This window comes from Neovison vison, chromosome 10 (genome assembly GCF_020171115.1).
Source record: "Neovison vison isolate M4711 chromosome 10, ASM_NN_V1, whole genome shotgun sequence".
Taxonomy (NCBI): Eukaryota; Metazoa; Chordata; class Mammalia; order Carnivora; family Mustelidae; genus Neogale; species Neogale vison.
The window spans coordinates 42,887,994-42,910,514 of NC_058100.1; the positions used below are offsets into that span (position 1 = coordinate 42,887,994).

The 22,521-nt window shown below is 35.6% G+C and overlaps 1 protein-coding gene across 16 annotated transcripts in view; it reads left to right on the plus strand.

The window, feature by feature from the left end:
- Nucleotides 1-22,521, plus strand: part of CDC42BPA (CDC42 binding protein kinase alpha) — a 310,389-nt gene that overhangs the window by 189,258 nt on the left and 98,610 nt on the right. For 14 of the 16 annotated variants that reach the window (XM_044267088.1, XM_044267092.1, XM_044267089.1 and 11 more), the window contains exons 12-14: nucleotides 8,056-8,189; nucleotides 17,192-17,434; nucleotides 17,699-17,809. In XM_044267088.1, the coding sequence (XP_044123023.1) occupies nucleotides 8,056-8,189; nucleotides 17,192-17,434; nucleotides 17,699-17,809 (488 nt within the window). The remainder of the gene's footprint in view (nucleotides 1-8,055; nucleotides 8,190-17,191; nucleotides 17,435-17,698; nucleotides 17,810-22,521) is intronic. The other 2 variants (XM_044267098.1, XM_044267105.1) reach the window with 1 other exon arrangement.

Below are 22,521 nucleotides of genomic sequence, written 5' to 3' on the forward strand. Positions count from 1 at the left end.
ACGAAGAAGCAGGCTTCCCACTGAGCAGGGAGCCTGATTTGGGAGTTGATCCCAGGACCCTGGATCATGACCTGAGTCACAAGCAGATGCTTAACCAACTGAGCCACCCAGGTGCCCCAGGGAGAGAGAATCTTAAGTGCACAGCCAGACACGGGCCTTGTTCTTATGACTCTGAGATCATCACCTGAGCCAAAATCAAGAATCAGACACTTATCAACTGCACAACCCAGGTGCCCTTTGTCAGATGCTATTTCTAGTATCTTTACTATTTCAGTGTCAGCATCTCTTGATTTTCTTTTCTCATTCAAGTTGAGATTCTCCTGTTTCCTGAATAGGATGAGTGATTTTCAGTTAGTGACTCTGAATCTTATTTAAACCTTTCATTTTAGCTGGCTTTTTCCTAACACCACTCCAGCAGTGGTGGATTGCCAGGTGGAGATAAAAGTTCAGTTTCCCCACTAGGCCTCCCTTGACACCCGAAGAAGGGCTCCCTGTTCTCCCTGGAAGAGGTTGGGTATTCCAGTCCCCACCTAGTCTCCACTGACACTGTGGTAGGCCTGGCCTTACTACTGTTGGGCAGTGGTGGACATTCTTGCTTCTTCTGACACCATCCAATGTGGGGACAGTGGAGAAACTCACTGCCATTTGGCGGGGTATGGAAGTGCTAGTTGGCCACATGGTCTCCACTGACACTGCATGTGGGATGTGTTTGTTACCAACCAGTGGAGTTGATTATTCTGGCCCTTTGCCAGTCCTCTCTTCACGGTGTTTTGGGCACCTCATCATAGCCTTATGGGATTGGAACTCTAGCTCCTCACATGTCCTTTCCTGATGGAAGTGGTCATGCGGGCCAGTTGTGTGTGATGTTTAACTTGAGTGGAATAGTTACTTCCTGAAAGTGTCTGTCTTGCTAGTTTGCTCCTTTCCTGGTACTTTGGGTATAAAGTGTAGGCTTTTATTGGGGCATGTTGGCATTTCTGGGTTGCCGGTTTTCTGAGCTCTGTGTCTAGGAAATATGAACCAGAAAGAAAACCCAGGAAACTTCCCTCTGTGTTGGTCCAGCATTCCTGACACCACCGTGTCACATTCCCTTGTCCCTGCCAGTCATCCTTGTCTCTCTAAATTTCAATCTTCTCATGTTTGCTCTCTATATGATGTCCAGGAGTTTTCATTGCACTTAATGGAAGGAGAGAGAAGTACATCTCTTCCATCTTTCTGGAAGCAGAGGTCCCCTGAGTAAGCTCTTCACATGCAAACCCCATCACATCGCAGCTTCAGCATACATGCTTAGTTGTCTTCTGTGGAGCCCCACTGGCTCCAGGATGAGAGTAAAGTTTCTCATTTTTTTCCAAGGTCCTTCATTATTGCGCATGTATTTGCCTCTCCAGTTTCTTGTCTTATTACTACACCTCAGTGGCTAATTCCCGCCATAGTGAGCTACTCTTAGGCCTACTTGATCACCTTCAGAGTTTTTACATACTTTGTGTTGTTTTAACTCTTTTCTTTCTCCAGCCCCTCGTTCTTCCTTCCTTCCCTCTTTCCTTTCTCATTTGTTCATTTTTGCTTCTTTGTTTGCTGGAAACATTCCTCACCTGGCAAACTTACATTCCTCTATAATACATTTTACCACTGACCTAGTTTCTATTTGACTGTTGTTTTACTTCCCTCATCTCACTACTAGACTGTGGGATCTTGAAAGTAGGAACTTTGACCATTTTATTTATTGTTATGTCCAAGTGGTGGAAAAGTATGACACATAAAAATCCCCCAGTCAGTATTTGTTGATAAGTGAGTGACAAAAGTGGAACTTCACTCTTGGAAACCTCTGATTGCTTCCTGGGGTTTCCCTACCTTGTGTATTTACGGGCAGTTCCCAACACACTCATGCCTTATGTACGAATCGGTGGTGCCTACATGGAGTTACCATTGAACTCCTGTTGTCTGAGATTTCCTTCTTTACTTTACTCCTTCCTTCCCCCTAAACTCACGCTTCTGTGACTGCTCTTCACTTCTGATGATTGAGCTGTTCCCAGGAGTGGGACAGAAGCACTGAAAATGACATTGAGAGAAAGGGAAAATCCTCTTTTTAGTATTCTTCCTTCCCAGCCTCTCTCTTCTTGGCTGTGTGCTGGTCTCTGTGCCCTCCATTGCACTCCATCTCTTCAGTATCATTTGTTCATTTTTAGACCCTTTTTATTTTGGTAAAATGCATGTAACAATTTTTAAATGTACAGATCAGGGGCATTAAACACATTCACATGCTGTGCAATCATCATCACCTGCCATCTCCACGGCCTGTCCATGGCCTGTCCTCTTCGAGAACAGAAACTCTCCACCCACCAAATGCCAGCTCTGCATTCCTCCCATCCCCACCCCCTGGCAAGCCCCTGTTCTTCTTTCTGTTTCTCTGAATTTGACCGGGACCTCATTTATGTGCAAACAATATCTGTCGTGTTGTGACTAACCTATGTCACTTAGCATAGGGTCTTCAAGGTTTGTTCATGTCCTAGCTGATGTTAGAATGTCCTTCCTTGGAAAATTGGTCAGCCACATGCAGAAGAATGAAACTGGACCATTTCCTTACACCACACACAAAAATAGACTCAAAATTGATGAAAGACCTCAATGTGAGACAAGAATCTGTCAAAATCCTTGAGGAGAACACAGGCAGCAACCTCTTCTCAGCTGCAGCAACTTCTTCCTGGAAACATGGCCAAAGGCAAAGGAAGCAAGGGCAAAATTGAACTATTGGGACTTAATCAAGATAAAAAGCTTTTCCACAACAAAGGAAACAGTCAACAAAACCAAAAGACAACTGACAGAACAGGAGAAGATATTCGCAAATGACCTATCAGATAAAGGCTAGTATCCAAAATCTATAAAGAACTTACCAAACTCAACACCCAAAGAACAAATAATCAAATCAAGAAGTGGGCAGAAGACATGAACAGACATATCTGCAAAGAAAGACATCCAAATGGCCAACAAACACATAAAGAAGTGCTCCACATCACTCGACATCAGGGAAATACAAATCAAAACCACAGTGAGAGACCACCTTACACCAGTCAGAATGGCTAAAATTAACAAGTCAGGAGATGACAGATGTTGGCGAGGATGTGGAGAAAGGGGAACCCTCCTACACTGTTGGCGGGAATGCAAGCTCGTTGCAGCCACTCCGGAAAACAGTGTGGAGGTTCCTCAAAAAGTTGAAAATAGAGCTACCCTACAACCCAGCAATCGCACTACTGGGTATTTACCCCAAAGATACAAATGTAGTGTATCTGAGGGGGCACGTGCACTCCAGTGTTACAGCAGCAATGTCCATAATAGCCAAACTATGGAAAGAGCCTTGAAGTCCAACAACAGATGAATGGTTAAAGAAGCTGATATATATATATATAGATATAGATATAGATATAGAGATCTCTATAGATCTATATCTCTATAGTATAGATATAGATATATATACACACACACATATATATGTGTGTATATATGTTTATCTGTATATATATATACATATATGTGTGTATATATATATACAGATATACATATACACACAATGGAATATTATGCAGTCATCAAAAGAAATGAAATCTTACCATTTGCAGCTGGAACTAGAGGGTATTATGCTAAGCGAAGTAAGTCAATCAGAGAAAGAGAATTATCATATGATCGCTCTGATATGAGGAATTTGAGAGGCAGGCCAGGGGGCTATGGGGGAAAGGGTGGGGAAAAATGAAACAAGCTGGGCTGGGGAGGGAGAGAAACCATAAGAGACTCTTAATCTCAGGAGAGAAACTGAGAGTTGTTGGGGAGTGGAGGGGAATAGACACTGGGGAGGATATGTACAATGGTGAATGCTGTGAATTGTGTAAGACTGACAGTTCACAGACCTGTACCCCTGAAGCAAAGAATACATTATATGTTAAAAAAAGATTGTCCTTCCTTAATACAGCATCCTACTGTGTATATGTAAACACTCCGTGTTGTTTATTCATTCATCTCTTGGCCAGTGCTGGCATGGCTTTCTCCTTTTGTTTGTTGTAAATAATGCTGCTGTGCACATGAGGGTACATGTCTTTGTTCAAGTCCGTGCTTTCTCTTCTTTTGGGCACATAGCAGGAAGTGGGATTCCTGAGTTTATATGGAAATTCTGTGTTTAACATTTTTAGGAATTGCCACCCCAGTTTTCTACAGAGGTCGTACTATTTACATTCCCACGAGCAACATTCATTCACTCTTAATTCAGTCCGTGAACATTTTTATGGACTTGCGACTCTATACCAAAAATGATAGTAGGCACCAGAGGCATAGTGGTCAGGCGGAGGGTAATTATCATCTTTGTCTCATTCGTAATTACACCCACGCTGCCTTAAACATTTGACATAAGAGCTAGAGATAAGCATAGGCTCCCTAGGGACTTGCCTGATGAGTGGCCCTGACTATACCTGTGGCTGTTTAAAACAAAACAAAACAAAAATCTGTCCAAATCACCTTGTAAATGCTGTTCCTCTAGCTACTTTTTAAGCCAGATCTTTGTGTGAACAAGTAAGCATCAGTGTCTATCTTTTCTTTCCCTATGGCAATGTTTTATAATGTATTTAAACTCCTAGAAAAGTTAATGTTTGTAATTACTTAAAATTTCTTTTTAAAATCTGCTTTTCTCATCACGCTGCAAGCTCCCAAGAGGGCAAGACAGAGTTTCCTTGTGTCAGCTAATAGATGCTCAATACATACTTGTTGACCATCTGCAGATAAAAATAGAAATTCTTCCTCTCATTAATGTTTTTCCATGAGAAAAGAAAGGAATGGTTTCTTACTTCCTAAATAGAAAAGTTATTGTAACCTATAATGTGCTTTGTGTCCCCCTTTCTTTTGTTGCCTCGAGATGGGTAATTGGTTCCTCCGCTCTGTCTCTTCAGCACCAAACTCTCTTGCACTCTTCCCTTTCTCTATCTCTCTCCCACACACATTATTATATCATGTAAGTAAAGGATGAAAGATAGTGAATGGGGGGGGCAGAAATAGGGGAACCTGTTCTGCCCCATCATTGATGATTCGAAGTCAGATCTCTAAACACCTCAGAAGTTCTGCATTATTTTAGGAGTAAGAATGTAAGGAAGAAGCTGTGGATCAGGGCGAGGTGCTTTGATGGTTCTACTCCCCTCCCTGCACCGCCTTCACCCCTTGCAGTTTGCCTGGGCTCCACTCTGAGTGATTTCCCGAGCTCCCATTTAACCTGTCACACAACGTGCATTTCATTTTCTTCTTCATTTATGTTTTGAAGGGTATTACTCTTGTCTTCCTGACTTGGTCATCTCCTCTAGACAGACTCCATTTTTTCATATGCCACACAGTGCAAAGAAAACTTACTTACTGTGTGTTATTCCCTTATTAATTCCTCATTGCTAACAGATTGAATCTGGCAGTTGTGCTAGCAGCCGTGAGCTAAGAACCATTTAGTTGGGATGAGCTAAGCCCCTTTGCTAGTACTGCTTCTATTTATTCACTAAAACTGGTTTTTAATTACTTCATCTAAATGCTATGGCTAATCATGGTGCATGAGATATTTTTTGGTAGTCTTAGAGGATTTCTTTTTTTTTTTTTTTTTAAGATTTTTTGTTTGTTTGTTTATTTGACAGAGCACAAGCAGGGGGAGTGGGAAAGGGAGAAGCAGTCTCCCCGCTGAGCAGGGAGCCCCATGTGGCGCTCAACCCCAGGATCTGGGAATCACAATCTGAACCAAAGGCAGACACTTAACCAACTAACCACCCAGGTGCCCTGTCTTTGAGGATTTCTTTCAAAATTTTAATCCAATTCACTCTGTGTAGTAATGTAAACAATTCCTGCAACTTAGCCATTTTAGAGTGGTTGGCCAAAATTCAGTGCATTCTGGATTTTTTTAGATTTGAGTTTTTTATCTTTGGGGAATGCAAAATTCTGTGTATATCACATGCAAGTGTAATACTTCTCTTCATATGGTAAGATTTTATAAATAATTGAGTTTGTTTTCTCCATTTGGTCTACGTGAAACATGAAAATGTGACATAAAATTTATATATATACCTAACAACTCTGCTGCAAAGCAGCCGAAGCAAAATGGCTGGGATAGAACTGGAATATAACCTACACTGAAGGAAGACAAGAAACCAGCCTTGAAAGTTGTCAAAGCTATCCTGCAGAATCATTTTGCCATAAATTTTATGTGATGCAGACATTTTATGAAACACTGATTTCCTTTTTGTTTCTAACAAAAAGCAGTTGAGATAAGCGAATGACTCAGTAATTTGCAAAAAACTTTAACATACTAGGGAAGAGCTCTTCAGAGTGCAAGAAAGGAAGTGGATATTCTCAGAAGGGATTACAAAACAGGCCATATGACTACTTCATCCTGACATACCTTAACCGTAAAATGGGATTGATGTTAGCCATGTTCACATACTCAATTTTGACACCAAATAATTAGAAATAGCAAATTATTGAATTCTAAAAAAAGTTTAAAACTTTAACAGAAAAAATCACTTAAAAATGTTTCAAAGAAATTAGTCAAACAAAATTTCCTACATGAAATGCTAAAATTTGAGAAAATGATAAAAATAATTTTCTGAATATGACTACATACCCTATGATCTTTAAGAGTAAACATCCTATGATCCTTTAGTGAAACATTCTTCAAGTGAAACATTTGTTTAGACTATTCAAATTATACTAGTAGACAAAATGAAAACTGGTTAAATGAAACTTCGCAGATACTTTTGAAAATCGGTAAAAAACGATCGTATCCGTTAATGTATTTAGACTTTGAAAATACGTAAGATAAACAAGCTCTTTAATAAATCTATGAGCTTAGGGCACTAAATATCAGTAAATTATTTTATTTAAGCAATCTAGCACCATTGAGTATATGTTACATTAGTGCATTTTAGTGACTTTTTGGCCATGAGACTTACCTATACTCGTGAAAGGTCTTTTCAAAAGGACCGGTATATTTGCAACACTACTTCATTTATAGGAAGCATTCAACTCGGTGTGCAGTATTTTGTGCACCTGTTTCCACACTTGAATTTGCAAGACCTGGGGATCTTGTTCAAATACAGATCTGATTCATTAAGTCTGGGTGGGGCCCAGGATTCTGCATTTCTGACAAGCTTCCAGAGGATGCTAATGCTCCTTGCCTGGAAACAACATGTGGAGTAACAGGGTTGTAAAGAATAGAAAATACCGGGTTCAGAAGTCCACAAAGAATGTGTTTAGATTTTTCTGTTTTTATGGGCTTTAGTTCTTTAATTTGCTAATTTACTTTTGATGCCAGGAATATTTTATATCAATTTATTAACATTTATTTAAGCATGTATCAAAATTAGTGATTTTATTTTGCTTCCTAATACCTCTTCTGAAGTGATAATGTTAAGTATTGTTTGATAACCTTATTTTTCCAGTTGGAAAGGCTGATGAAGGAGTTCTGAGCTGTCGTCTTTCTTCAGATACTGACCTTAGGCTGGATACTCAGTTCCCTAGGCCTTAGTTTTCTCTTCTAGATCAGAGGTTTTCAAACACTTGCTTTCAGAAATCAGAGTATGTGCTTCAGATGAGCACTAGTGAAACAGGGCTGTGGGTCTGCACCCATTACAAGCACAGCCCTCTTACAATAATTTGACAAATATAGGCACACGAACGCTAATAAACATCCATAGAAGAATACCACTTTGTCAGTTTGGTTGGCTTTGTCATTTTTATTACTTTTAAGCTTTTAATTGGTTCTAAAGGTACTTTGTTGGAAGTCTGGTCATCTTTTTCTAATAGAAACGTAAGGCACTTTTGTACGCAGGTTTCGCGCATCTCCACACTGGCATTAGTTTGCACTGTCTTTACAGTGAATTTGCTAAGCACTTAATTGTTCAGTCATAGTCATAGTGGTATGTGGTGTCCATAAGCCAAAACCAAATACAGAATACTTTATTTTTAAATAAAGTTGGTTGTGTTGAAATCTTTATTTCAAACATTTGTTTTTATACAAATAGTAAAATAACCACCGTCTTCTCTTTTTAGAATCAAGTCACTTAGAACAACAGCTTGAGGAGGCCAACTCTGTGAGGAGAGAGCTAGATGATGCTTTTCGACAAATCAAGGCTTATGAAAAACAAATCAAAACACTACAACAAGAAAGGGAAGAATTAAACAAGGTAAAAATACGTGGATAGATTGTTAAAGCTGCTTTTGAATTCTTAACCTTGTTTAATTTGTATACTGAAAGCTTTCCTAGTAAATTACAGTAACATAAAATATATCTTGTCTGTAAAATATTGGTTTAAAGATTTAGGAATTATTTTGATGTATTTCATTTGATTAGTAGCTAGTAATGAGGTAACTTTTATATTCTCAAGATTTTAAAGTTCAGAATCATTTGTTCTTTTGAGAAGTTAATAATCAAAGGACTTAATTAAAAGTAAATGTTGGGCACCTGGGTGGCTTAGTTAGGGTGCCTTCGGCTAGGGTCATGATCCTGGGGTCCCCGGATCGAGTCTCACATCGGGGTTACTGCTAAGTGGGGAATCTGCTTCTCACTGCTTCTCAGAAAAATAAATGTTATTGAAAAATATTAAAAAGAAATAAGTAAATAGTAAGCCATAGTTAATATCTATGGAAAAATTTAAAATATAGGCATATTTTCATTGTGAAATATGAAATATATATTTCATTGTGATTTGTTGATATGAACATTTGTTGATATGAACATTTTAAAAAGATTAAAATAAAAATCTTTTAGTGTTTTAATTATCTTTTAAAATGTCAGTTTAGGGTGCCTGGGTGGCTCAGTGGGTTAAGCCGCTGCCTTCGGCTCAGGTCATGATCTCAGGGTCCTGGGATCGAGTCCCGCATCGGGCTCTCTGCTCAGCAGGGAGCCTGCTTCCCTCTCTCTCTCTCTCTGCCTGCCTCTCCATCTACTTGTGATTTCTCTCTGTCAAATTAAAAAAAAAAAAATGTCAGTTTATCTTTCAAAGCATGGATGAACAAGCTGAATTTATTTTCATAAGAACTTTATGTAACACTCAAACAGTATTGTGACCATCCATAAAATTTATTAATGGCAGAGACACTCTGACACATTCCGTAGGGTTCAAATAATAATCAAGCACCAGAGAATACCTGAACCATTCAGTGTATATATTTTGCCTTTCATTAACAAATAAAATAATGTTGGAATTAATACTAGCCAATAAAATAAAGAAATGAGTGGTTTTTGGCGTAGGATAAATTGTATTCAATGATATAATATATAATTGATGATATTAATGAATTTCTTTTGGGGAAGATTTTAAAGTCTTGCTGTCAGTAAAGAAGTGGAGGCAATTAAAAATAAAACCGGGACACCTAGGTGGCTCAGTGGGTTAAAGCCTCTGCCTTCGGCTTGGGTTGTGGTCCTGGGATCCTGGGATCCTGGGATCAAGCCCCGCATCGGGCTCTCTGCTCAGTGGGGAGCCTGCTTCCCCCTCTCTATCTGCTGGCTTCTCTGCCTATTTGTGATCTCTGTCAAATAAATAAAATCTTTTTAAAAAATAAATAAATAAAACAAATAACCTTTTGCTGAGGAAGCTAATAAAAAGCTAATAAAAAAGACTAACAGAAAAAGCTATAAAGACTAAATTGAATTGATTAGTATATTTTTACTTTTTTTAACATATCATGTATTATTTGTTTATTATTACTTTTTTCTTAATGCAGTTACAAGCAGTGTGGTGTACAGATCTATTTAAATGCATGGCCAATCTAATAATATTTTGAATTTATAACATGTTCTATTTGTTTAAATAATATTATAGTAATATTAAAATGGTAATCACTGTACCAAATTTTATGTCAATCATTTCCTTATGGAAAAAATTTTTATTACATATTAGTATACCTCTAAATAATATATAATAAAATATATATGTGTGGTGACAGATGGTAGCTACATTTCTCATGGTAAGCACTGAGTAAAGGATAGAATTATCTAATCTCTATATTATACATATGAAACTACTATAGCATTGTATGTTAATTACACTTCAGTAAAAATAAATAAAAATGCCAGTGCCAAATACTGAAGATGAGATTATAATCTGATACATTATTTTTGGAAAGCTAATTTGCAGTAAGTATCCAAAGCCTTAAAGTACTGAAATACTTGATAGAGTAAACTCCATTTATCAAAATTTAAGAAGATAATCAGATGTTCAAAGATTTGCTCACAGAGAAATTTCTCACCACATTGATAAAGGAAAAATATTAGAAACAACTGAAATGCCCAACCAATTCATATGATGGACTAGTGTATAGCCATTGAACTTGCTGGCTAAAGCATTTTTAATGCCATAGGAAATTAAAAAAAAAAAAAAAATATATATATATATATATATATATATATATATATAAAATTTAGTGTTGCTTTTTTCCGAGCTTTATAAAATGGTATATGCAATTTCTTGTAGTTTTTTTCCCACTCATTATATTTCTAAGATTCATCCAAATAGCTATAAAACATTCATGTAGTTGCTGTATAGTATACCATTATGTGAACACTTCAGAATTTATACCATTCTTTGTGTACAGATATTAAGGTTGCTTATACTTGACAACTACTGTAAATGAATATTCTTGAACATATATACTGATCTGTACACACTTGCTTATATAAACATGAGTAGAATACTTGGGTCATAAATAATGAAAATACTCTATTTTTTATTATAATATACTGATTTATACTTTAACTCCCACCACCTAGTGTATATTTAATAGTACTTCATATTATTAGGTATATTATTTTGGCCAACCTTAGTTGAAATTGTTATTTTAGGTCTAGAATGATATTTTGTCATAAGGTCTTAACTTCTCTAATTACTAATGATGTTGAGTGTCTTACATATGCCCATTTATCATTTATATTTCTTTTGTGAAGTGCCTCTCAGTATCCTTTGTATATATTTTTCTCTTGGGTTGTTTGTCTTTTTCTTATTGGTTAGCTAAGAATTCTTGAAAATTTCTATATTAATCTTTTGTCAGTTGTGTATGCTACAGATATCTCCCAGTTAGTGGCTTGTCTTTTCACTTTCTTTATGGGATTTTGAATAACAGAAGTTCTTAGTTTTAATGTAATCAGATTTATCAATCTTTCTTTTTAAAGTTTTGCTGGCGTGTGTAAGAAATAAGAGGTTAAAAATTCTGTTTTTTTTTTTAAGTGTTCAGTTTTTATTTTGCAGTTTTGAAGTTTGGTCTTTCATATTTAAATTTTTAATACACTAGAAATTTATTTTTTGTATCATGTGAGATAAAGATCCAATTTCAGTTTTTCCTATGTAGATAACTACTTACTCATTTACTAAATAACCCATCTTTTCCACAGTGATGTGTGATGTCACCTCTGTCGTATGTTACATTTCCATTTATGGATGAGTCTGTATCTCATTCCTTAAAAACTGTGATGGGATTTTTATTAAAATTGCATTAAATCTGTAATTTCAGGAGAATTGACATCATTACAGTATTGAATCTTTAAGTTCTTACTATCCATATTTATGAATACTATTCCAAATGCACATACAGATTTCAAGAGCAGAGTATAGTATTGTGATATATGTAGAGCAGAAATAACCACATCCCTCCGCTGTGTGCTAATTCTTACCTCTGGGGGCAATGCAATGAGAGCTGGATAGATAAAACATGACATATATGGGAGTCTGTGTTGTGAGTCTGGGTGTTTATATAAAGGGAGTGGCGGATGCTTCCTACCCCTGCCCGTCCCCCACCCCAGTCTCCATCTCCACCCACCCTTCTGAGAGTCTCCTTGGAAATGTCAAGAGAAGGATCTATAACTCTGGAGTATAGATCAGTCACTCCATTGGAAAGATAAGCCCAGAGTCTCAAGCTCTATAAAGAGGATCCCTTCCTGATCCAGACTCCTCTCCCCACCCCTTGCTGAAGCATAAGCACATACATTCAGGAGTTAAATCTCTCTGGAGTTTCTTATTTTAAATTAGACATAAATTACAAGACTTCCTTTTAGTCCAGATTCCAGGTTTCAGTAAAATTTGTTTACAAAAGCCTATCCATAGAAAAATATAGAAATATTTTCTTTAGACTCCCACAGTCCTTCCACAAACATGGTATATCTCTTCATGTCTTTAACATCTTTTAAAATGTTTTTTCATAAAATTTTATCCATGTCTTATTTGCCTTTCTTTAAATTTATTATTCTATTTTTTCAATGTAATCAAATTTATCGATCGACCATTTAAAATGGTATTTTTAAAATTATATTTTCTTACTGATTTTGTTCCAGCAACATTACTAAATTCTTCTTAATTGTACTAATATATTTGAAATTCTTTATGGTTCTCTGCAAATAATGACAGTTTCGTTTCTTTTTCTGTTTTTTATGACCTTTCTTATCTTTCCTTGTCTTGCTGTATTAGCTAGAACCCACAGTACAATGTTGAATAGAACTCGTGATAGCAGGCTTCCCTGTCTTATTCCTGATTTCAAAGAAAATGCCTTTACTGGTTGACCATTAATAATGTTTTCTGTAAGTTTTTGATAAATAATTTTTATCAGGTTAAGAAAGTTATCTTCTGTGTTCCTATTTTGATAATGATTCTTATCAGGAATGGGTATTGGACTTACCTAATGTGCTTTTTTGTACACTATTGCAACCAATTTCTAGAAATTTGTTGATATATATTGTTGTAATTATAGGACTGTTCTTCTTTAGTAATTTGGTTTGGTAAATTACATTGATGAATTTTTTTCTGATGTTAAACTATTTTTGCATTTCTGGGTTAAACCTAAATTTTGTGTGTATTATATCCTAGATAATAATATGCTAGTATATGTAACACTTACATAATAGCACTGTTTATTATTATTATTCTCATTTTATAAATGGTGAGACCAAGCACAGAGAAGGTCAAGCTAGAAAGTGTTGGAGCTGGAATTTCAATACAAGGAGTCTATCTAGATTTCATGCTTATCTGCTTTATATGTCACTGGAGTTGATTTGCTAAATTTTTGTTATGTTGGATTTTTTGTTTTCATCAATATGATTGGCTTGTAATTTTTCTCTATTGTTCTGGTGTTTTTACGATGTCAGGATTGTTTTGGTCTCATAGAATGAGTTGGGCAGCATTGCCTCTTTTTCTCTTCTTTATAAAAGTTTGTGTAAGAGTAATGTTTATTCCTTGAAACACTGGAGGAGTCACTTGTGTAACTCTCTGAGTTTGGAAATCCTCTCCCACTGAGGGGATGGGGAAAGTTTTTTAACTATTTATTTAGGTACTTTAATTATTATAGGAATACTTAGGCATTCTATTTCTTCATGAAACAGTTTTGATAAATTGTATTTCTGTAGGAATTCATTCATTTCAAAAGCTAACAAATTTATTGACAAAGTTTTTCATTAGATTCTTTCATTAGCTTTTTAAAATCTCTTCCAGATTTGTAGTTATAACCTTTTTTCTGAATATTATTTCTTTTTGCATTTATTCTTCTCTCCTTGTTTGATCTCACCAGATATTTGCCTGTTTTATTATTTTTCTCAAAGAACCAACTTTTGTCTTTGTTGTTGTTCATTTTTCTGACATTTCTGTTTCATTAGTTTATGTCCTGATTTTTATTATCCTCTCATATTGGCAGAAGCATTAATGTGTTCTGACTCTTTTTATGCAAAATTTCATTGAATTTATCTTTTTTTTTAGTTTCAATACAGGGATTTCAAGTTATAAATCTCCCCCTAAGTAAACCTTTTACTGAATTCTCAAGTTTTAATATATGTACTAAAGACTTTTATTGTTTTTTGTTATTTTCATCTTGTTTTTAGTTCTAAATATTTTAATATTATTTCACTTCTCTCCTCGACCAGTGAGTTATTATGGAATTTAGCCTTTTTATTTTTGATTTCTATTTAAAAGTGATGATATTAGAGAACTTGATCTTTAATATGTTCTTTGAAATCTGCTGAGACTTGTTTCATGGCCTAGACAGATTGTTACATTTTTCATTTTTTATTTATTTTCATTATTATTTTTTAAAAGATTTTATTTTTAAATAATCTCTATACCCAACATGGGACTTGAACTTGCAACCCCTGATGAGGAGTCATATACTCTACCAACCAAGCCAGCCAGGCACCAACCATTTTTTAATGTTCACTATGTGCTTGACAAGAATGTATGTTCCAATATTGGGTGCAGCTTCTACATATAATGCTTGATCATCCTCTCTGTATTCACTATTTTTTTTTAAAGATTTTATTTATTTATTTGACAGACAGAGATCACAAGTAGGCAGAGAGAGAGAGAGAGGAGGAAGCAGGCTCCCCGCCTAGCAGAGAGCCCGATGCGGGACTCGATCCCGGGACCCGAGATCATGACCTGAGCCAAAGGCGTGGCCCAACCCACTGAGCCACCCAGGCGCCCCTGTATTCACTGTTTTTAAACTGCTCAGTTTATCAATGATCATCAAATCGGAATTTCTCATTATGGTCATGTATTTACCAATTTTTCTATGATGTTCTTGCAATTTCTTTGTAATCTATTTTGAGTCTATCTTGTGGAATGCATAAAAGTTTAGAATAGCATTTCTTTCTAGTGTTGAATTTTATCATTGTGTGGGACATTCTCTATCATTAATACTTTTTCTATTAAAATCTAGATATTATTTTTTAATTTGGTATAACAAACTTCGCCCTTTTATATTTGTTTTGACTATCAATGTGTATAGACAAGTTTCTATCAAATTTCTGCTCTATGTTTGTCATGCTTTTTTTGTGCCTTTGTTTCCTTTCTTGCCTTTTTAAAATTGTGGTAAATACATGTTACTATAAAATCTATCCTAATCATTTTTAAAACACACCATTCAGTAGTAAAAGTACATTCATGTTGTGCAACGAATTTCCAGAACTTTTTTCATCTTGCAAAATTTTTTCTTGAATTTTGATTGAAGTGTTTGTTTTTCTTCCCACTTTACTCAATACTTGTTTTAATAGTTTCTAGTAGTTGCTCTTGAGTTTTGTCTTACATATTTAACAGAGTCTAAATTTAATATCTTAAACCACACCTTCCAAACAATTTAAGGACCTTTAACTCTGTTACCTCTTCCAAATGCCAATGTTGTTTTTTATTAATATTTTACTTATATCCTTTTTGTTTGGAATAAACAAAATATTTTGTTTGTTTGGATACGGATGAGACATTTTTATAATACAGTCTCATCCATGTGTTTGTTCACATTCACATTTATGTTTACCAGTTTCTTAGTCCTCCATTTCTCTGTCATTAGACTTTGCTTTTATTTTTTTTAGTTTTTTTTAGTACATCATTAGTTTTTGATGTAGTGTTCCATGATTCATTGTTTGCGTATAACACCCAGTGCTCCATGCAACCCTTGCCCTCCTTAATACCCATCACACGGCTTGCCCATCCCTCCCTTCCCTGCCTCTCCCCCACGAAACCCTCAGTTTGTTTGCGGGAATCCATAGTATCTCATGGCTTGTCTTCCCCTCTGATTTCTGCCCCCTTTGTTTTTCCCTACCTTCTCCGAATGTCCTCCATGCTATTCCTTATGTTCCACATATAAGTGAAACCATATGATAATTGTCTTTCTCTGCTAGACTTTGCTTCTTAAATTATTTTTCTTTTTCCTAAAGTAGACCTTTAGAGGTTTCTATTTAGTGGAGATCTGATAGTGATAAGTTCTGTCAGTTCTTCTTTATATGAATATAATTATTTAGCCTCATACCTGAAAAGAAATTTAAATTAGTTAATTTAAGTTAAAATTTAAGGGCACCTGGGTGGTTCAGTTGTTAAGTGTCTGCCTTCAGCTCAGGTCATGATCCCAGGTCCCGGCATTGAGCCCTGCATTGGGCTCCCTGCTTGGTGGGAGGCCTGCTTCTCTCTCTCCCACTTCCCCTCCCCCTGCTTGTGTTCCCTCTCTCGCTGTGTCTCTCTGTCAAATAAATAAATAAAATATTTTTTTTAATTAAAATTTAAAGTTAAAATACAATTTTAATTACTTACGTCATTAGAAACATTTCCCCTTGTTTCTATTGTTACTTCTTAGTCTCTCTTCTTTTGTTTTTGTTTTTGTTTTTGAGGGTGGAAATTCCTTTGTGATTTGTCTTTTTTTGCTGACTTCAAGGACATTTACTTTTATTTGGTGCTACACAGTTTTATTTTTTGAAAGTTTCTGGATTTGAACTTTAAAATTTTTTCTTGCTTCATAAATGAAGAACTTATTGCATTGATGGATTCGGGTCTTTAATTTTTTTTTTTTTTCTTTCCCCAATTTATTTATTTTCAGAAAAACAGTATTCATTATTTTTTCACCACACCCAGTGCTCCATGCAAGCTGTGCCCTCTATAATACCCACCACCTGGTACCCCAACCTCCCACCCCCCCACCACTTCAAACTATGGACTCTGAAAAAACAATCTGACGGGTCTTTAATTTTAACACTTATATTTTTACATTTCTAAATGTTCTGCACAGTTTTATAAATCTGCTTGGTCATTTTTAGTAGTCTTTTTTTTTACCTCCTCAAATGTTTCATATATACCCATTTTATATTAATATTTGATAATTCTAATGTTCAAATATCACTGGAGTCTGTTTGCTCTTAAAAATCCTACATTTCATTGAAGCTCTTTACTCAAAAGCGATTTGCATTTTCTTTTGCCAGAAGGCAGACTTGGTGCTTTAACTCCAGGTTTCTCACTTTGATATAGGAGTTTATTTAGCTTTCTCTCCTTGCTTCTGGACTGAGGTTTAGTGTCCACATAAGAGCCTTCCTTATTTTTTGTCATTTGTAATGATACAGTATAATTTTTAAAAATCTCACAAGTATCCATTCCATTTCACAAAATCTTTATTTTGACCATGGTATCTAGTGTTCCTATACTCTTCATTTATTTGTAGAAACTAAGGTACTGGCAGATTGAATCAGCTGTTCATCACAATTAGCATCAGGAATCGAGAATATCAACAGAGTACCCTGCTATTAATATCTGTTCAGAAATAGCTGATTTCTTTTAATTTTGTCCTGAGATGAATAATTTTGGCTCTTCTTGACTTCACGATAGCTACTTTGATGGCCAAAATTGGTTCCTAGGTTGCAGAATTGGTAACTTATATTCTTTCTACAAAACTGTAGGAACTAGTCCAGGCTAGTGAGCGATTAAAAAACCAGTCCAAAGAGCTGAAAGACGCACACTGTCAGAGGAAACTGGCCATGCAGGAGTTCATGGAGATCAATGAGCGGCTAACAGAATTGCACACCCAAAAACAGAAACTTGCTCGCCATGTCCGAGATAAGGAAGAAGAGGTGGACCTGGTGATGCAAAAAGTTGAAAGCTTAAGGCAAGAACTGCGCAGAACAGAGAGAGCCAAGAAAGAGGTTAGTAGTCAGGCAGATTTCCTAGTGCCCGTGGGGTAGTGATTAAAGCTGCTTTTTCAGATTAGTGGAATAATGTGTATCTCCTTCTTTAATTTTTGAAAACCCTGTTTTGTTTTGCTTTGTTTTAGTTCAGTAATTTTATTAAATACAAATTTCAACATTTGAGTTATCTTCTTGTTACAAGGTAAATTTCCATGGGGAAAAGCATTTTATTGGGAATACAATTATAACCATGACATCTGCTTTTTTCATTTTATTTTAAAGCTGGAAGTTCATACAGAAGCTGTGGCTGCTGAAGCATCTAAAGACAGGAAACTGCGTGAACAGAGCGAGCACTATTCCAAGCAACTGGAAAATGAATTGGAGGGACTAAAGGTAGTGTCTGATTTCACATTTGTGAAGTTAAATCAATTTTCTTTTCTTTAGGCTTAAAAGAAGTGTTAGTTTATGTATTCTCTTTGACGTGGAGTAAAAACTATCTATCCTTCAAACCTAATCTTAATTCTCATTCCTAGTGGGAAGCTGATGTAGACTTCAGCATCATTCTGGAAAGAAAGGGAAGGTTGTGTTTAATAAGGAGAAGAAATCTATCGGAAAATATCAGATATTTAGGAAGAACCGCCCACCTGGACAAGATGTATCAGTAATCTGCATGGGGTGCATTGTTAGATACCCAGACCTTCATCTTATAAATGACATAGGAGAGGCTCAGGGGTAGCTCCACAGATACTTCTGTTACATGGGTGAGACAATAATAGGCATGGGTCACCACATCTGAGCAGAAGTGCTTACAAGGGAGATCCTTGTGCCTGCTCTGGAGTTAGACTGCTTGGTTTTAACTCCTACCCTCATCAGTTACTAGCCATGTAATGCTGCAAAACACTTACATCTCTCTGGACTTTATTTTTCTTATCTGTAAAATCCTATCTCATTGGTTTTATTTAAGGAGTATATGCACATATTTGTAAAGTGCTCTCAGCCTTGATAATGTTGTGTATGTCAGAATGAGAGAATTGGGATTAAATTGACATCCTATTTCTGTAACACTGAATTATAATCTGAACATGATCCCTGCCTTTTCTCCACTCTGACCTTAGCAAAACTGTCTCCTCTATGCTGCCCACCAGCCTTCACCTACACCCTCTACTTGCATAACCATGTATGGTCTAGTCTTACTCATCCGGCAAATATAAGAATCAGGTTGAATGTCATCTCAGGAAGTCTATGCTACTTTAGAATTCTGTTAATAACTTTAGCATAGATTTTATTGTATTTATCCACAAAATGACTCCCTGCCTAAACTGTGACCAAACTTATTGAAAACATACAGGTATAGTTTTAACCTGGGTCAGGGCTAGATTTTAATACTTGTTTAATAAATGTGTTAAATCAATGAATGAATGTAGAATTGGTCAGAACTTTTCTCTGACTGTTGAATATCAGTGGTTGCAAATAAGGTTTCTCTGCTATAAATATAAACTCTAGATTTTATTTCTTATTTTTAGGCATTGGTTTATTTGTTTTTAATTTTTTGGTTTATCATATTGCACAGTCATGAGTCATGGTTAGCTTTCCCAAGCAGAGGTGTTTCTTCTGTGTACTTATGCTTCTGGGACAGTAGTAGTCTATGGAAGTCATTAAATTACTGACTCAAATAATTTTCAGTCTGTGACTGTTTTGTTTCTAGCACTGTTTTAGGTGATTTGGGTAACAAATAATCATAAAGTACAGACTGGAAGGAATGTTAGAGATTATTTGCAGTTGAGGAAATTGATACCTAGAGGTGTTAAGGATTATGTCATCAGTAGAGTTAAGTACAGTTTAAATACGGGTTTTCCAACTCAGTGCCACATTCTAGCTACTAGTCTTTTTTTTTTTTTTTTTTGTAAGAATCAACTGATGCTCTGAAAGTTTTGAATAACGTGTATTTACTGACCACTCAAATGCTCATAGTCTCTTCTGTCATTTATAAGTTAAAATTTAAAAATAGAACTACCCAATACATAAGTAAATTTAAAATGCTTTTCCCAGGACCTGGCAGAAAGTAAAAGCTCAGCAAGTGTTGGCTGTGATCATTATATTACTGTCATTTCTTGAGGATATATTTTTTAAAGATTTTATTTATTTATTCGCCAGAGAGAGAGAGCACGCAAGTAGGTAGAGCAGCAGGCAGAGGTAGAGGGAGAAGCAGGCACCCTGCTGAGCAAAGAGGCAAATGTGGGACTCGATCCCAGGACCCTGGGATCATGACCTGAGCCGAAGGCAGATGTTTAACTGACTGAGCCACCCAGGTGTCCCTCTTGATATTTTCTAAAACTGGAATTTCTTGGTTTAGTTTCTTCTAAACCTATTTTGGCGATTCTAAAAGTCTGTAGGAATCTCCAGTCTACTAGGAATCCTTTTCAATGGAATTGAAGGGAGAAATAATTATTGAATAACAGAAAATTCAGTATCCCATTTCCAATACTGCATAGAACATACAGAGAGAAGATGAGTTAAGATAAAAATAATAACACTGTAACCAACCAGACCTTCCACTCAACAGCAGAACGCATATTAATATTTTAATAACAAGTTCTGTTGTTAAATTTATACTGGGATGAGTCTGTCATTTTATTTTTTGTATGCTCTTTTGGTTGGGTTTTGTTTCCGGGTTATGTTAACTTTATAGAAAGGAATCTTTCCTTTTTCTTTGTGCTCATGGAAATAAACTTTTGAAATCTGAAGGAATTCTTCGATAATACGTTCTTTGTTATACTGTAGCTTTATTAATGCTTTATTTTAGTTTTCACCCATTTTGAGATAGTTTGGTTCATTTTCACTTTTCCAGTAAAAATGTCTTTCAATCAGATTTTTCAGATTTTAAGCATAGTGAGTACTTTATATAAATTTAATAACTTCCCTGGATACTTGAAAAGAAGGGGATTACCTTTCAATATTAGTTTATATTATTTCATATGTTTGCATTTCTCTTGATGCTATTTCTCGTTAAAGTTTTCTTCTCTTTTCTGTAGTAAATCTTTTTGCAAAGAATAGGCTTAATTGTTTTGCGTGCTGTACTTTCTGCTATATTTTTTAAACTCTTATTATAAAATAAAATATAGATAAAACCAAATATAAAGAAAAAAGACTGCTAATACTGGAAATCAAAAGGTGACATCCCTACACATCCCATGTACATCAAAAGATTAATAAAGGAATACTGTGAATAACTATGCACATAGATTTGATAACTTAGATGAAATGGACCAGTTCCTTGAAAGACACAAGCTGCCAAAGCTGACACAGAAGAAATAGTCTGAAAGGATTCTGTCTATTAAAGAAATTGGATCAATAATTAATAACCTTACAGAAAAGCACCAGGTCCAGATATGTTCACTGGTGAATTCTATAAAACATGTGAAAGAAGTCATACTAATTTTCTGCAGTCTCTTTCAGAAGACCGAAGCAGAGGGAATATTTACTAAGTTATTCTGTGACACCAGCATTACACTCATACTAAAACTAGACAAAGACATTATATGAAAAAAGAACCATAGACCAACATGCCTTATAGATGAGAAAATCCTCAACAAAATATTAATAAATTGACTCTAACAATGTGTAATAAGAATTACACACTATGCCCTTGTGGGATTTTTCTCCCATGTATGCAAGCCTGGTTCAACTTTCAAAAAATCAATGAATAAAATGTATCACACCAATAGACTAAAAAATAAAAATCACATGATCATCTCAGTACAGGCAAAGAAACCATCTGACAGTATCCAACATCTATTCAAGACAAAAACGGTCAGTAAATTCTAAACCTGATAAAGAATATTTAACAGAAAATGAGTTAACATCATACTTGTGAGAAACTTGATTCTTTCCCACTAGAATCAAGAGCATGGTTGAAAATATACCTTTCACCACTACCTTTCAACATTGTATTGGATGTCCTAGCTAATGTAGTAAGACAAGAAGACAAAATAAGAGGTGTGCAGATTGTGAAGGAAGATGTAAAACTGTCTGTTCAGGGATGGCATCATCGCCCGTACAGAGAATCAAAAAAAGTTGAAGAAACAACTGAAACTAATAAGCCATTATAGGGGGGTTACAGGATAGAAGGTTAATACACAGAAGCCAGTCACTTTCCTGTATAACATCCATGAAAAAGTGGAATTCGACATTTAAAACTCTATTAATGTTAGCACCCATAGAAATGAAATAGTTAGGTATAAATAAAGTATGCAAAAGAGCTATGTGGGGAAAACTATAAAACAAAGAAATCAAGGAAGAACTAAATAAATGAAGATAGTCTGTGTTCGTGAGTAAGAAGATTCAGTATCAAGATTCAGTTCTTCTTATCTTTACCTGCAGATTTAATGCATTCCTAATAAAAACCCCAGCGGGTCCTTTTGTGGATGTCATCAAATTAGACCTAAGGTTTATACAGAGAGATGAAAGGCCTAGAATAGCCAATACCATACTAAAGGAAAAGAATGCAGTTGTAAGACTGACACTACCTGACTTCAGGATTTACCACAAACCTGCAGTAATCAAGACCATGTCGTACTGGCAAATGAATATACAGACAAGTCATTTTTAACTAAGGAACAGAGGCAATATAATGGAATAAAGATTATCTTTTCAAGTGGTGCTGTACAACTAGACATCCAAATAAATTGAATGAATGAATGAATCTAGACATAGAATTTATACCCTTTATTAAAATTAACTCAAATGGATCACAGACCTAAATGTAAAACATGAAACTACAACATTCCCAGAAGATAATATAGAAGACTGAGATTACCTAGGACAGTGACTTCTTACCTACAGCACCAAAGGTACAATTGATGAAGTAAAGAATTGATACATTAGACTCCATTGAAATTAAGTATTTCTGCTCTGGAAAAGACAATGAAGAGAATGAAAAGATGGGCACAGACTGAAAAACTACAGACTTATCTAATAAAAGACTGTTATGCAAAATATACTAAGAACTTTTAAAACTCAGTAATTAGAAAACAAACGATCCCAGTGTTGCAAGACCAACTCACACAGTAGGAAGTTGTGTTCTATATGCCAGCAGTGGATAATCC